This window comes from Leiobunum rupestre, chromosome 1, assembly GCF_980474605.1.
Source record: "Leiobunum rupestre chromosome 1, qqLeiRupe1.1.hap1, whole genome shotgun sequence".
Taxonomy (NCBI): Eukaryota; Metazoa; Arthropoda; class Arachnida; order Opiliones; family Sclerosomatidae; genus Leiobunum; species Leiobunum rupestre.
Window position 1 is genome coordinate 26348669 of NC_143384.1, and position 16536 is coordinate 26365204.

Consider the following 16536-nt stretch of genomic DNA (forward strand, 5'->3'; position numbering starts at 1 on the left):
CTAAGAACCAGTGCCGTAACTAGCCTTTTATGCGCCCGGTGCGAGCTTCTACAACTGCGCCCTTGAAGAGGGGGTTTACATACGTAGCGTCGAACCATTCGAAGTCGCACCGTTACTAATCCTTTGGCTCGACGCGTTTTCGAAACGGGTTTACAAGGTCGAACTTTGACTGACGGGAAATCGGGGCGATCTTTTTTTAGGGTTTTTTGGTATTTTTAGGAGGACTTTCCAGAGTGGAAATGGACGCGAATCAAATTGGTCAAAGCTTATTTCAGTTGTTTAATATTTTTACCTCTCCGAGGGGACAAATCCCCTAGGAGGGGTTATACAATCACCGTGTCTGTCTGTCTGTCTGTCTGTGGGTGGGTCTGTCAGGCCTGCGAACGCGTTCGCATTTTCGGGGCAAAGGGTAATCATTGCGTTCGCAGTTTCTCGAAGGGTTGGCAAAACCACCGTGTGACGGTGAGCGTTAACGGATTGATTTGTTATTGTTATGTTAATGTGTAGGTCGTGTTGTGAATGTTGTGGGTGTTGAGTTTGTGTTATGATTGTTGTGGATGTTGAGTTCGTGTTATGACGGTTGTGGGTGTTGAGTTTGTGTTATGATGGTTGTGGATGTTGAGTCTGTTGTGTTTATATGGGCGTTTTCTCTCCAACTTCTTCTTAATGACTTAGGGACGGACCGAGTGCTGAGTGTTATGCAACCTCTCAACGTCCAATGGCAGGGTTTCCACCAGTTGTACACGGTATTCGTCTTATTATCAATTTAAATAACGCTTAGAAAAAGGATATTTATTCAAAACTCCCGCGGAAACTATATCAAATTAATAATATAGCGCCACCGTGTGGGGAACTATCAATTTAACCGGGTAAAAAATATAATCTCTTCAATTTTTCGAACTTTAGTCAAATCTCGACGGGTCAAAAAAAAACACAAAATAAAGGTTTATAAAGCCGTTGCCGTCAATATAGAAGAAATCGTCTTTCTTGGTTCTTGGCTGTCAGACGAACTACTACAGGACGGGGTCCTGGTGTCGGTCTAAGAACTAGTACCCCAACACCAACAACTGCTTCAAAATCTCAGCGTGCTTAATAGAGTAGAAGCTAACATGGAAAAGCAACGCTTGACTGATTGTTTTTTTATATTAACAGTGCAGATGGCAGAGAAGAATTAAAAAATAACACGTCAATTGTCAATATAGAAAGCGCTCTACTGAAGGCGTTTGGGCCATCGTTGATATTTACTGCTTTGCTACAAATGGGCGCTGACATTCTTTCTTTGATCTCACCATTAATTATCAAGTAGGTTTTTGATTTAATAAATTGCATTATAATATATTTTATAAATTAACTAACATTATACAGGGTGGAAAAGATTAGACCAACACTTAATTTGACTAAAAATCTCAGAATTAAGTATCTCAAAACTGAGGACGAAAAAAATCAGTATACGAAACTACAGACTTATGTAACTCGGTCTAAGATTAGAAATTGGTAAGAAGCCTTTCGATTTCACTAATGGTTATTAAGTATCATCTAATTGGTTAATGAGTAATAAGAGATAAAACGAAAGTTTCAATAAGGGGACAACGCTTTAATGTTACAAACTTTGTGTGGATCAAAATGTAGGCTTTATGTAAATAAACAAACTTCGGTTAGAATAGTCCAATGGCTTACTTGCATCTCTTCAGCAACCGCTAAAGTGAGGATTTGCGTGGAAACGTGCTAGAACATTAACTTTCCCGGCTTCATTCCCGACGAAACGACTAGTCCTACGTTCACAGCCCTTTACAACGAAACAACCCCCAGCTAGTACATTGTCTTTTATGCCAGTGCTTCGAATTGTATGTCTTCTATCTGGAAACCCTTCGGCATAAAGCGCTGCCACTTGAAGGCAATGCTCGTGAATTGCTCAACCACCAATATCCTAAGCCCTGGATCGGTACTGGCCGACCAATTCCGTAGCTTCCAAATCTCTCCTGATACTACCCCACTCGATTTTTCATTCGGGGCTATGTGAAGGGTCAGTTTTACGAAACGGAACGGATACATTTAGATGACTTGAAGGAAGGAATTCTAACCACCGTGGGCAGAAAAGCTTCTCGAATGCATCAAACTGTACGCCAAGAAATGGGAAGTTGTCTTGAACAGTGCTGACACGAAGATGGTAGACCCATCGAGCATTTACGCTGATGTTTCCTCTAACCAAAGGTTGTTTATTTAAATAAGGCCTATGTTCCAAGCCACACAAATTTTGTAAAATTTAACCGATGTACACTTATTGAAACTTTCGTCATATCTCTAATTTCTCATTATCTAATTAGATAATACCTGATAACTACTAGTGAAATCAAAAAACGTCATGCTTATTTCTAATTTTACATCCAGTTACATATTTCTGTAGTTTCGTATACCGATTTATTCCGTCCGCAGTTTGAAGATACATAATTTTGAGATTTTAAGTCAAAATAAGTGTTGGTCTGAACTTTTCCACCGTGTTTGTTTCAGCATTTCAATGCAATTTATAATGTTACTTTAATTGCTTTAACGCTATGGCGTTTCTTCAAAATCCGGGTATATATTCGAAAGTCAAATTCCCATACATAACAGTAGTTTGATAAATATTCAACCACCATTAAACAATTTCATTATATATTGTATGGAACTGAAAGTTGGATTTTAAGTTAGTACAATATCAAGTTTTAACATTTAAAAAAATTAATTAAAATCTGCGATTAAATGAAAGGGGTTTGTGAAAATTCTGACCTTTTTTGAGAAACACTTAAAGCAATATAAAGAGCCTTTTTAAAACCCAAAACTTGTATTTTGACCATAAAAATATTTTGTGATTATATTAATAAAGCACTACAAAACCTCTCTGTGAACCTAGCATCATCATTGAACTAGTTTGAATGAAATTTACAATATTATCACACTTTCAAATGTATAAATATATAATTACGTACATGGGCCGTGGGGACATCATGACATAAACCAAAAATGGGATCAAATTTGCCTGAAATTTATTTAATTTTACTTAATTAACTAATAGTTAGCAAAAATAAGTGAGCTTTGTTCTGTTGCATTCGGTTGTCCTTAGCGACGTAAGTAATCAGAAAAAAATACAGATGTTTTATGGGCTTCAAGCGAATTTGGTTTCGGATACTTTAAGATAAACTTATTTTTCTAACTCTAAGCCAGTTTGTAGAAATTGAATAACGTGATATCTGTAAGAGGCAGAAGAGAACCGAAGACGCTGCATACGGAGCTAAAAAGCAACGATTTAAGAATCTCTAGCTTTAACACTTAAGAGTTAAAATAATTCACGATAAAGTAAAATAAAATAATTTACGAAGTAATCACTTATGCACAACAGTTACTGTTCACTAGAATGAGAGTAGTAGTGATTATATATGCCGTCATAATACCGCAAAGCTACATAACCCTACCGTAATCCTAATTTACTGTGATAATTTCCAGCTATTAGGTTGACTGTTATTATGTATCTATAGTAAACCACCGATATTTTAAGTGGAATATTTTCTCTTCCACTGATTTCGGTATTCAATTGTTATTTAAAAACAATTTAAAAAACTTAATGGAATGAAATAATATTAAATATACAATTGAATATGAATATAAAGATTATTCAAATGTTGTTATTTGTCGTAACTACGTGCAAGATAAATATTCTGAACTTACTACCTTTTTACAATTTTGCTTGTTGTGGTATTTGGTAAATAGGCGGCGTCGACTTTTTATGTTCTAGGTGGCTCATTGAATTCGCCTCATCTGATTCACCAATGTGGCATGGGATACTCTTCGTCATTCTTCTTACTATTATATCTTTCACGAGAAATATGATCTCCGACTATAGATTGAAACTTGCTCTTACATTATTAGCCGCTTTACGATCTTCAACAGTCAGTTCTTTATATAAAAAGGTAAGCAAAACTTAAAATTTGCAGTCAAGAGCACCGATCCCCGGGAGCAAACGGGGGAGGCAGAAAAGAGAGAGGCACTTTCCAGATACGCTTCTAAATAGTGGTTCCAATTTCTATCTGAAAAGGTATATCTGGTATCTGGTTCTTCTACACTTGTTGTAAACAGATAACCGAGCAGATAAAAAAACTTCGTCCCCCTTTATTTTATCTGCTCAATTAAAATCTGTTAGTCTTATCTGAATATTTTAACTGGTACGTTTTTATTTTAAAAATACGATAATCAAACCAGTTATCTGCTACCGATTTTAGAATAACATTATAAGATAAGGAAATTTTTAGAGAAATGCTCTTTTACTTACAAGGAGACGACCCGAGGTGTAACGCACCGATTTTGTTCAAAGTCGGGAATTTAGTAGACCTTCATGTAACTTGAAATTTTACAAAGGGAAAGATTTCAATGGGCTTCTGTTTTGCCATGGCAACCAGAAACGGTTTTGACAACTTAATCAAAACTTTTCTTTATGGGATTTAACACAGGAAATTCTCAAAATAACAGGGTCCCCCATGTTAAATATTTGGGTGAATTAAAACAAAATTTGGTAAATGGAAATAAAAATTGGATAAATGCGAATAAGTTTGGGTAAATTCCGAGCAAAATTGGGAAATGCTATTAGATTTGGGTAAATGAGAATAAGTTTTCGTTAATGCGAATACATTTGGATGAATGGAAACAAAATTGGGAAATGCGAATGATATTGGTTAAATGGAAACAAAGTTGGATAAATTAAACCGAATTAGATAAATGAGAATAAGTTTGGGCAAAAGTAAATAGGGTGAGAAAGTCTATCACTGCCTTCAGATTTTACCTTCCACCATGCTTGACACCATTTTTAAAGAGCTAGTGATCACCTGATATTTCTAACCAATAAGGATAGCACATTACGCGCGAAGTAGTGCATTTGTGGTATTCCGGTCCGCGCTCAATATGAAAATTTTTAATTTTATTCCCTGGCAACCATGTCACCGCCTCGCGATTTCAAATAGTCTCTCTGTCAAATGCTGACCATTATTTCCTTCGATAACGGTTGATTTTAAATAATAATTACCATATCAATTATAAAATAAACAAAAAGCTCGTAGCTATAGCTATTATTTCAGTTAAACTTGCAAATTGTTAGACCTTAAATTCGTAGATATACCAATTAGTCCCGATCCCCGCTCTTAGATGGCACCACTCTCTCCACGATTTAAGTGAGCGTTATTCTAGTTACGGTTTATTTCTTTTCAAAAAACGTGTTATTATTTTTTAAATGTCGCATTTTAGTTTCTACCATATATCTTATTTATTTAGGAACTCAAATAACCAAATTATCGAAAGCAAAAGTTTAATATTCACGTATTTTATAGAGAACTATTTTTCATCGTGGCGGAGTACAACCGATACCTTTTTTGTCCTTGTAAAGAGGCGAGGGGGAAGTAATTTCCGAAGCCCAAAAATTTTACCCCTCAAATAAGACGTCGTGCGGTTGGACCCAAGTGCCAGACTTTCTCCCCCTATTTACTTTTGGTTTGGGTAAATGCGGAAACGTTTCGGTATATTCCAATAAAATTGGGTATATTCAAATAAAGTTCGGTAAATACGAATAAATTGGGTAAATGCGAATACGTTTAGGTAAAAACGCATTTACCCAAAGTTATCCGTATTTACCCAAATATGTTTCCATTTACCCAATCTCATTCGTATTTACCCAAATTTGTTTCCATTTACCCAAACTCATTCGCATATACCCAATTTGGTTTCCATTTACCCAAATTGATGGCATTTACCCAATTTTCTTTGCATTTACGCAATTGTTTTGGCATTTACCCAATTTTATTCGCATTAACCCAATTTTATTCGCATTAACCCAATTTTATTCGCGTTTACCCAATTTTATTCGGGTTTACCCAATTTTGTTTCCATTCATCCAAATGTATTCGCATTAACGAAAACTTATTCTCATTTACCCAAATCTAATAGCATTTCCCAATTTTGCTCGGAATTTACACTAATAATGGTTAGTGTAGGGAGCTGTTGGCTCGCGTGGCTTGAAGGGCTTGCCACCACCCTCCTACACAACGTAACCCGGCCACCTGAATTAATGGCTTTAAAAGTCGCTTGCTGACTTTGGCCTAAGGTGGTACCTTGGGTATTAGCCTATCTGATTATCTTATCTTATTCGCGTTTACCCAATTTTATTCGCATTTACCCAATTTTTTTCCATTCACCCAAATTTATTCGGCATTTACTCAAACTTATTCGAATTTATCAAATTTTGTTTCCATTTACCCAATTTTGCTTTCATTCACCAAAATTAATTAGAATTTACCCAAACGTATTCGCATTTATCCAATTTGGTTTTCATTTTCCCAATTTTGTTCGCGTTTACCCAAATTTATTTCCATTAACCTAAATTTACTTACCCAAAATGACACGAAATTCAACAAAATTAAAAAATTAAATCTTCATTTGACCAAAGATATTTTGTTTAATTTTTTTTAATACTTCACTGGGGGACCCGGTTAGTTTAAGATATTCCCATGTTAAATCCCGTAAAGAAAAGTTTAGATTTAGTTGCCAAAAACGTTTCTGGTGGCAAAACGGAAGCCCATTGAAAGTTTTCCCTGAGTTTGAACAAAATCGGTTAGTCTCCTTATTAGTATAGCGCATGGTGCACAAACTTAATGATAGGAGGTTTAGTTTGTAACCTACACGTTGGGCCATCGTTCAGAGTAAGATATAATTCCTTCCAAGGACCCTACGCGGTTAACACAACCTTCCATAGACCTTTTATATATAAGCTAATAAACAAGAATTTATATACTAGTTTAGTCGTAAACAACATTTTTGTCAAAAAAATATCTTTAATTTGTTGAAGGATACGTAACGCTCTTATCTGATTGCTCGGATAAAAAAATCAGATTGTAAAGGCGGTTTAGTAAACCAGATATAGGTTTAATCGGATATTTCTATTCGGATAAGAGTCATCAAACCAACTGTTATCTGCGGATGATTAAAAAAGGGGGTTAATCCGATTAGGAAATCGTTGAAAAAAACTCGGTCTATTCGGATACATTAACAGATAACAGATAGCTGCTGGAATAACTACGCCTAAATGGAGGATCTCAGCTGTCTGGCTTTCTCAGAACTGGTTTTGGAAATTTCCTAAAACATTGATCTAAAGTTATCTTATCAGTTCTTAATTTGGCTATTTTATATGATACCAAAAATTGCGTGCAACGTGGAAAAGGTTTTCAACAGCGTTGAAATTTTATTCGCTACCAACCAACTGTCGTTGTGTTAGATCGTTTTCTTAAGTTTAGATTTCATGAGCGATTTTTAGGGGAAATGATTGGCCTTAATACAAACTAGAAACGTCAAGTTGATTTTGATAACGTGTCTTCCCCATGTTTCTACTTTATCTTATGCTTTGCTTTTTTCATGGAATATGTTTTGGCCTGGTACATGGGCGGTATTTCTATTATGGTCACAAAATTGAGCCGTTCATTGTTGAGAATATCTAGCATACCATATTTACCAACACGAAATTGGATATCTACGGCACAAGTTATAAAATGTGAAGCTTTAAATCAAAGAACTCTGAATTCTTTGAGACTAAGAAAACCTAGCAGAAATTAACAAACCAAGTGGGTTCTTATTGAACATCCAATAGCAAACCAAGCCCAGAGAGTGAAATGTTTTAAAATATATAATACCATTCCATCCACCACTTTAGTGTATGTCCTTGGATAGCTATAGCTTATCTTTGCTTCCTCAATTTCTTATTAAAAAAATCAAGAAAGTAACCAAATGAAACTGTTATCACTTCCGATTTCATTATCACCCAGTTTGAATCTTATTCGGCTAACCAATGAAACTCCAAATTTGTGTATTTATTGATTTCAGTGTGAAGAAAGTAAGTCAGTTATTTTAAATTTAATAAACCACATCAGTCAACATAACAGGTAATTCTTCGGACAAGACCAAGTTGCATAAAACTCAACAGATTAAAAGATGTTTGAAATAATTACACAGTGTTTCCAATTGCCCAAAAACGGCATAATGGGAAAAACCACTATAATTTAAATAATGTTTGCATATTTGTAATACAAAATGAAAGGTGATTAACCGAGTTCCAAAATTTTTAACCTGCGCCCCTTAGCAGGATTACAAAGTTTTTGTTGGTGGTTCTTGATAGCCCGTAATGATTAGCACTATGAAAATCATTACCATGATTGTCTTATTTTTGTCTTCATAAAATTTTTGTGTCCAGAAACCGCAGTTTCAGGCAGGTTTACACGCATTTTTTTGGACCAACGATGCTACTACCTCAGCGACCACTATCTCAGAACCTATTACTAAAGGGAATTGGTAATGATTTTCGCTACGGTGCGGCTGCCGTGTTCGGCAAAACGTAATAAATTAACGACAGTAATAAGCAATAAGCTGCCCAAATAAACATCAAGGAAAGCGCTCCTGTTCAAGATTTTTTTGAAATAGCAATAACGACATTACGTTAGAAGCAACGCCTACGCCTACAACACCAACGACAGGTTTAATTCTTCTACTCCAAGTACGTTTTGGACCAACGATGCTACTACCTCAGCGACCACTATCTCAGAACCTATTACTAAAGGGAATTGGTAATGATTTTCAAGAATTATTAAAATCCCGAGGACTGTGTTTCAGCTGTGAGAACGTTACTTGGTACTCTCATAAAGAAAAAGCCGTCGATATTTCAAATGAAATGTTTAAAGGAAAAGTCCAGGTTGGGTAAAACTTGGATATATTTGAAAGATCATGTTTAAATATACTAAAAAAATCAGTCGTAAAATTGTATCTTTTTTAATGACGAGAAGTTAATTTTTAAACAAGCGAAATTTACCCGCCAAGCGAACTGCAATTTTTGCGGTGACGTTTTAGGACTTTAATCACGCGCTGTTGGCGCTTAAGCAGTGCTCTGTTCCCTGCGCGCCTGCTCCGCGTGCGGTCTGCAGAGGGAAGACGACAGAAAATGGCAGCTCGCTCGGCAGAGATGGGCAAAAAATTATTTTTTGAATGACGAATAAAATTTTTTTACTTTAACCTTTATTTATAAATAATGAGATGCTCTAAAATATCCGAAGACATTTATCGAAAATAAATTTAACAAAATATTTCTTAATATTTAATTAAAAAATAAAAAGAACAAAATATTCGTTCGCTCAGATTATTTTCGAATAAATGCATTTTACAGATATTTTCAATAGTTTTCAAATAAAAAAGACTAAAATATTTCAATTACATTTATTATTCGTTAAATACGAATAATTTCTAGCATTTCGGTTCAGTACAGGTCGCTTTTGCATTTTGTATACACAAATTATACAATTGAATGCGATTCAGTAGTCACTTCGCTTCTTGCTATATATAGTTTTTTTTTAGCTCTTACATTTTTCTGACACTAGTCACACAGCAGAAATAATAAAGACGTCAAATAACTTCTTTAGGGTCCAAAAGAAGACATTGATAGTACTTCTATTTTACGTTGTCATTAGTGAAACAGACTTCATTTCAAACTTAGCGCTGGATAAATAGGTAGTGTCATACTTATATTATTATGTTACTTCAGTGGCGTAGCCAGAAATTCCTCAAGGGGGGGGGGGCGTCGCTTATCGATAGGTAAACAATAAGGCGTTTATTTGGTAGGATCAACGGTGCTTGGTCTTATGTATACAATAGATTGTGTATGGTGAACCAGTGATTTAAGGGTGAAGGGCGAGGAGAGAATACGGTTATATTGAGGGGAGGGGATGGAAGATTAACCTAACAGAAATTAAATCATTTAAAATGTCAACGCGTTAATCGGATCGATAGCTCTTCGAGTCGAAAACAATATAATGATTTAACTAAAATTCCAGTATTGTATTGCATACTCCTGAAGACATATCGGTCCGAGTAACGCGTTGGTTTTTGGGGTTTCTCTTTCGTCCCACTTTTGTGATGGACTTTTCTTCTACCTTTTCGCCTTTTCAAATGTTCTTGGAATCCAGTCCATCGATGGTTCTTCTTTGCTTAGGTATTGTATCAATATCTCAGCTGTTTTCGATAAGTAATTTCACGCAGATTATATAATTTAAGGTGTTTTTTCAAAAGGCCATCAAGTACCCTTTTTAATTAATGGTGTTATCCAAAGTGAATCAAAATATTCGATTTATTTCCAAAACCAACGTACAGTTAAGAATTGTGTCCTTAGTAAAAAATATGTTTTATCAGTAACAGTTACAGTACCAGCCATCGTTCATACTTGACTTTCAAGAAAATATTAAGTATGTGAATTTTGTAACTAATCGACGAACAAATTTAACAAAGTTTTGGTTAAAAGCCAGATATGTTTATCAATTTATCTATTTACACATAACGAAGAATGTTCGCTTTAAGTACAACTTTTTTCGTCTGACAATTGATTACTCCTCGAACAGTTAACCATGGTTGCGTATGAAAAAAGCCTTTCAACCGGTGCGGAGGACGGCAACGGAGTGTTGTACTTCAAGAAAACTGTCTTGATGTCTGGATACAAAGACAATGACGAAAGGCCCAACTGTGGGTCACCCAAATATTGCAAAACCTTTCAAAATTAACGATGTTTAAGCCAATAAGATTATTTATAATACTAACGACGTAAGTACATTACTGATTACTTGTATTTCTGCTTTCGCCGTTTTCTTCATACCGACATTTATATAAACGATTCCAAAATCGAAGAAATCTTCGTCATGTGGTGGTAAGGTTGTTGGCGCATTAGGTGAACTTGTTGACATATTTTCAGCCACCGTTTTAGTAAATAATGTAATTAGTCTTTTATGGTGTATTGAGCTGATGCAATTGAACCAAAGGTTTTTAAATCGCGGGTGGGATATAGCCGCAATGGCAGCATTTTCCGCTTCAGGACTAGATATATCTAGGACATTTGCAAATCTAGTTCCAAGACTGCGAAGAAGAGACTCATTTAAAGGCTTACCATATGACCAAGAGCCTTTGTCTAAAATCTGGAGTTTTCGCCTTACAGCCAACAAGGTCGGTAATACAATGCCGTAATATACGTTACTTTCTCCTTGTAAAATATCGAGAGCTTCAGCTAAGGGCTTGACGCAAGATAAGTGCTCCTCTATATAATTTAACTCCGATTGCTTAAAGCAAGCGTATTTTATGTCCTGTGCCTTGAACAACTCTGGAGTTTTATCTTTAATACTTATAATTTGCCTTAAGGAATCGTATAAAGAGTTCCATCGTGTTTCACCTGGTCTCGATATCGTGTGTCCTAAAATCCCTTCTATAACCTAACGCCAAAAGAAAAATTTTTAACCGAATTTGCTTAAAGGCCGAGAACAGAGACTACACTTTATCATGCACGAATTTCAACCCCTCCCGTCCTACACATGTCAATCATTTTGACGAGTGACAGCTTGGACCGAATGATTGACAGCTCGTACTTAACTTCATCGAAGAAGAATTCTTATTCTATTCGAGAACATTCCGAGCTACCAAGCTGTCACTCGTCAAAAAAATTTAGTCCCTGTTCTCGGCCTTTAAATCAATAAAACCTTTAATTTACCTCTGAAGATTTTGGTCTACCAGCTGCATTCCACAAGGACGTACATTTCGTCATTACTTGCGCGTGCAGTTCGTCAAGAGGTGGCGTTAATTTTATGCATTTAATAAGGTCTGTGGTGGCGCAGAGACCCAAAGTGTGGGCACGGCAACGTAAATGGTGTGTTAAACCTTTTTTACTGGCATCTTGGTCCATTGAAAGTTGAATGCGCTTTCTTCACCGCTTGCTTCAGAATCTTCACTGACAATTGTTGATGAAAGTTTGACACCAAACATTTTAAAATCTTTAACGAAATTACTTCAGTTATCCGTAACGGTAGTGACGACCTATTTGAAAAAAAAAACAAAAAAAAAACAATAGCCTAGTCAGGAAAATCAAAACCTGGAATAATTTTCGTACTTTTTATATAACAATTAAAGACAAAGACATCAATAAAATCGTATACAGAGTGTTAACTAAGAAATGGACCAGGGTGAATATCTCAAAATGTTTTTTAGCTATGATTTTGAAATTTTAGGGGGTTATAGAGCGCTCAGGGGGTCAACCGACTATGAAAATTTCAATGACTTTGAACCATGTCTTCAAGGTCGTTCATAAATTAACGAGATCCGTAAGAGCTACGAAGTTGGTTCCAATTAGAAAAAAGTGTTACCCGTTACATATTATGGCTACATAGCTTTGACGCGATCTGATTTGCGAAATATGTAGTCGAGAAATATTGGGTCAAAAACAAGAAGGTCGTTAAGTTGATAACGTAACGAAGACGAGGTTCGGGAGCTAAAATTTTCAAACTAAATACCCTCACCACGTTGAGGTTGTCTAGAAAATTTCAGTACTCTAACACGAGTTATCAGCTCCCGAACCTCGTCTTCGACACGTTATCAACTTACCGACCTTTTTGTTTTTGACGTTAAATTTCCAACGACCTGGAAGACATGGTTCAAGGGCATTAAAATTTTCATAGTCGGTTGATTCCCTGAGCGCTCTAGAACACCTTAAAATTTCAAAATCATAGCTAAAACACATTGAGATATTTGCCCTGGTCCATTTTTTAGCACACGGTGCATACCTTGTTAAAGTCCAATACGTATTCCATTTGGATGTCTTGTAGCAAAGTTGAAATACGGTCGTAACTGTGTGTCCCTCGAAATCGTCGGCATGCCAGACTTTCCGATTTTCTTTCAAAAGATCTCGATTCAATCCAATGAGCCCTGACACCAAAGAAACTCGTTCGTTTTGCCGACCAAATGACCGCCGTTGTGCAGACATAAGAGACGTTTTTTAAGGAATTTTAAGGGTTTTGACATTTTCAGAAAAAATACTTTCGATTCTTCTTCCAAGAGTGCAACGTTTCATGAAAGTTACTTGTTTTCTTAAGCCGAGATTTTCAAACATTCTTAGCAGGTTGGGATCTTCTATACTCAGCGGTGACAAAGAGTGCAGAACAAAGTTTGTTAAGTCCCTATCAAAAGACTCTCGCGTCACTAAAGGGCGACCACGATTACCGCAAATATTTGAAAAAGGGGTCTTTTGTTCGCATTTTTTACGTTTCTCCATTATGTAGTTTTCGTATTCTTCCAATACCGAAGAATCGTGCTTCCTTCAGATTCCCATTTTATTTTCAATGGAAAAATCCCAAATCATGTTGTCAAAAACGTTTTCAGTTGCCATGGCAAAACGAAAGCCCGTCGCAACTTTTCCCTTGCAGGTTTTTTAACGTACATGGAGGTGTACACTATACCCGAGTTTGAACAAAATCGGTGATTATCACCTCGGGTCGTCTCCTTGTAAGTGCCTCTAAGTAAGGGGGCCCCTATAAGTGCCCTTAGGAGAAAAATGGTTTACGTGACGAACTAAAGGCAGGTTTTAAACAATACTAAAATTCAATTTAACTCAATATCCTACGGTAGATCCTGCGGGGGGCTTGAAATTTGTCGTTACGCCACTGCGTCCAAAGCTTCTAACTGGAGGTGCTTTGTCGGTGGCATTAGCGTTAGACGTGCCGTTATCAAGAAGTCAAATATCCCGCAACCGTGTACTCCATATAGTGTGAGAAGCATTTTTTACGAACCTTGCGTTTACTCGATTAACTAAAGCAAAAAGAACAAAGGTATCCTTAATGCTTATTCGTTATTTAAATTAAAGAAAATATTTCCATTAATTGAATTTTTTCCGCGAAATAAATGACTGAAAATATTTTGTAAAAAAACAATTTACCAAATGAATGTTCATGAAATATTCGTAAAATATTATTTTTCAAATAATAGTCGAAAATATTATTTTTTAAATTATTTACCAAATAAGACCACGACAAAATATTTGTTTAATTGCTAAATAACTATACCAAACATATTTAGCCCTGTCAATTGACGAATAATTATGATCAAATATTTTGTTATTTAGTCATTTATTCGTTATTCGCCAAATGATTTTTTGCCCATCTCTTTCGCTCGGCGGGTAAATTTCGCTCGTTTAAAAATTAATTTCTCGTCATTAAAAAAGATACAATTTTACGACTGATTTTTTTAGTATATTTAAACATGATCTTTCAAATAGATCCAAGGTCATGGGGTGGCGGAGTGGTTAGCACTTTTGCCTCGCAGCAAGAGGAGCCAGGTTCGATCCCAGATTGTGGCACTGGGTGAAAACTCGGAACAACTCCTTCTGCGTTGAGTTTGCAAGTTCTCTTCCCACTGGTTTAAGGGGTTTTCCCCGAGTTCTTCGGTTTCCCCTTCCATAAAAACTTGTTGAGGTTAACGGTAAAAGTAAGTGCAGGGAGCTGTTGACTCACGTGGCTTGCCACCACCCTCCTACGCATTGTAACCCGGCCACTTGAATTAAGGGCTTCAAAAGTCGCATGATGACTTAGGCTTAAGGTGGTGCCTTGGGTACTAGCCTAGCTGATTATTATTATTATTATTTCAGTCGTTTAAAAATAAATTTCTCGTCATTAAAAAAAGATACAATTTTACGACTGATATTTTTGAGTATATTTAGACATGATCTTTCAAATAGACCCAAGTTTTACCGAACCTGGACTTTTCCTTTAAGATAATTTGTCGGAATTGAAAGAAAAACTTACAGCCGTTGGTGGATATAGGCTGATAGAAAGATGACTCCCCTAGAAAGAGGCATCGTGTGTGGTTTCAATCTTATTATACCGTTCCAAAATTCTTTTACACAGTACAGAACCAAACACTTCATTCAAAGACGCTTCGGAAGACGCTCATGTTGAAAGGATATCTACCAAATGCTGTGAGGTATCGGACTACAAAAAACGGGCCCACATCGCTCAATTTACGTCGGTATTAGAAGACGAACCACTTGAGATAATATTGAAGTCAGCGGCAATAGCCATTAAAAGGAAAGAAGATATCGAATAATCCCTGATTTTTCATGAATTGATGCACACTACAATTAACGTATCTGTTCTACGTGCAAGACTGTCTTAAGAGTTAAGACGTACCACTATCTTCCGCCAAAGCCGAAGCTCTTACTCTTATTTTAGACGGGAATCTATTGGTTAATTCTCATAATATGATTAGATTAGACAAACTTCTCTTGTCTCTATTTACGTCATATAAAAAAGTACTTAACTTCCAATGCTTTTGAATCACACAGTAAGCCCATTATAAAAACTTCGTGAAGAATATCTTCCCAGGTACGTCCAAGTTCTACATCTCGATTATTTGCGTCTGAATTTGTCAGTTGCTTGGGTTTCGACGGAAGCTCTGAGCAGTCGCAATATAAACAGAAATTTACGAGTTCTTTCGAATTCAGAGACGCTTCCCTATTTGTAACGACATTAATCCTTTGAATTTGAAATCAGAAATCGGCCATACTATTTGGAATAACCCAACACCGCAGTCCGAACGCTTTTGCAAAGAATAAAATTTATTAAAGAGTCAAAGGAATCTATTTTAGCTAAAAGAGATTGGGTTAGAAATCAAATTTGAACATTTACACGCGTTCATGACTAATATATCTGTATCAGTCGCGTATGAACTCCATTTCACTGTAATCGATGGAAAGGTACTTAGCATTATTTCTGGTGCTTCGTCACAACAATGCTGTCCAATATGTGGGGCAACACCTGCGCAGTTTAACGACATTCGACGTCAAGATTATATGCCAAAAGACGAATCTCTGTTACAATATGGAGTAAGCCCTTTGCATTGCTGGATTCGATTTTTGAAAATTTGGTTTAAATTTTGGATACCGTAACGTCGATGTACTAAAGACCTGGCGGGCTAAGGGGGGATTCAAAAATCCGTTATTTAAAGTAAGGAAACGAGATATTCAGCGTACGGTGGGGGAAAAGCCGTCTTTAAGGGTAGACTTTCCAAATTTTGGTTGGATCTGACACAAGCTACGACGCGCAGTGCTCCAGAGACCCCAAATTTCGGGATAAATTCCAAGAAAGATAATGTGGAAATATTTTTACATATTATGCTTCAGTACACTATACGATTATTTAAAATACAAGAACGGAAGCGCTGCGACCCGTGGCGGTGGAACTAGCTTCCCTGAATGAATATCGAAAATCCACCGACGGAAATGAATAGTCCACTATCAGATTAGTCTAATTAACAAATTCAATATCCTAGGTATATCCAAACTATATGGACAGACGAAATAATAGTGAAAGAACTCGTTTTCGTCCATGTTCAGAAGGGTATTTCTCAAAAACGCACAAGTCTCCATTGGAACTTTCTTCGAAATTCCCTAGATTACTACCCCACATTTTAGTTCCATTTTCAAAGATTTGTAGATCTGCACGCAAAAAAATATAGCTAGTTAAAAACCATAAAATCAATGTCAAAAATTCCCGCGAATCAAACAAAATTTGGGCTAGAAAGCGTATTAACATACGACCTTATTTCGGTTATACTAGTCGGAAATTATTGAAAAACCATCACATAGTTAAAAAACTTCATCTATACACTCTTTTTAGAAACGTT

General features: G+C 36.2%; 1 protein-coding gene across 1 annotated transcript in view; it reads left to right on the plus strand.

Annotated features, from left to right (window-relative positions):
- The window catches only part of LOC149961985 (ATP-binding cassette sub-family C member 3-like), a 150912-nt gene that overhangs the window by 44762 nt on the left and 89614 nt on the right, over nt 1-16536 (plus strand). Inside the window, exons 7-9 of the mRNA XM_090163917.1 lie at nt 1153-1302; nt 1366-1494; nt 3770-3944. Of these exons, the coding sequence (XP_090020043.1) occupies nt 1153-1302; nt 1366-1494; nt 3770-3944 (454 nt within the window). The remainder of the gene's footprint in view (nt 1-1152; nt 1303-1365; nt 1495-3769; nt 3945-16536) is intronic.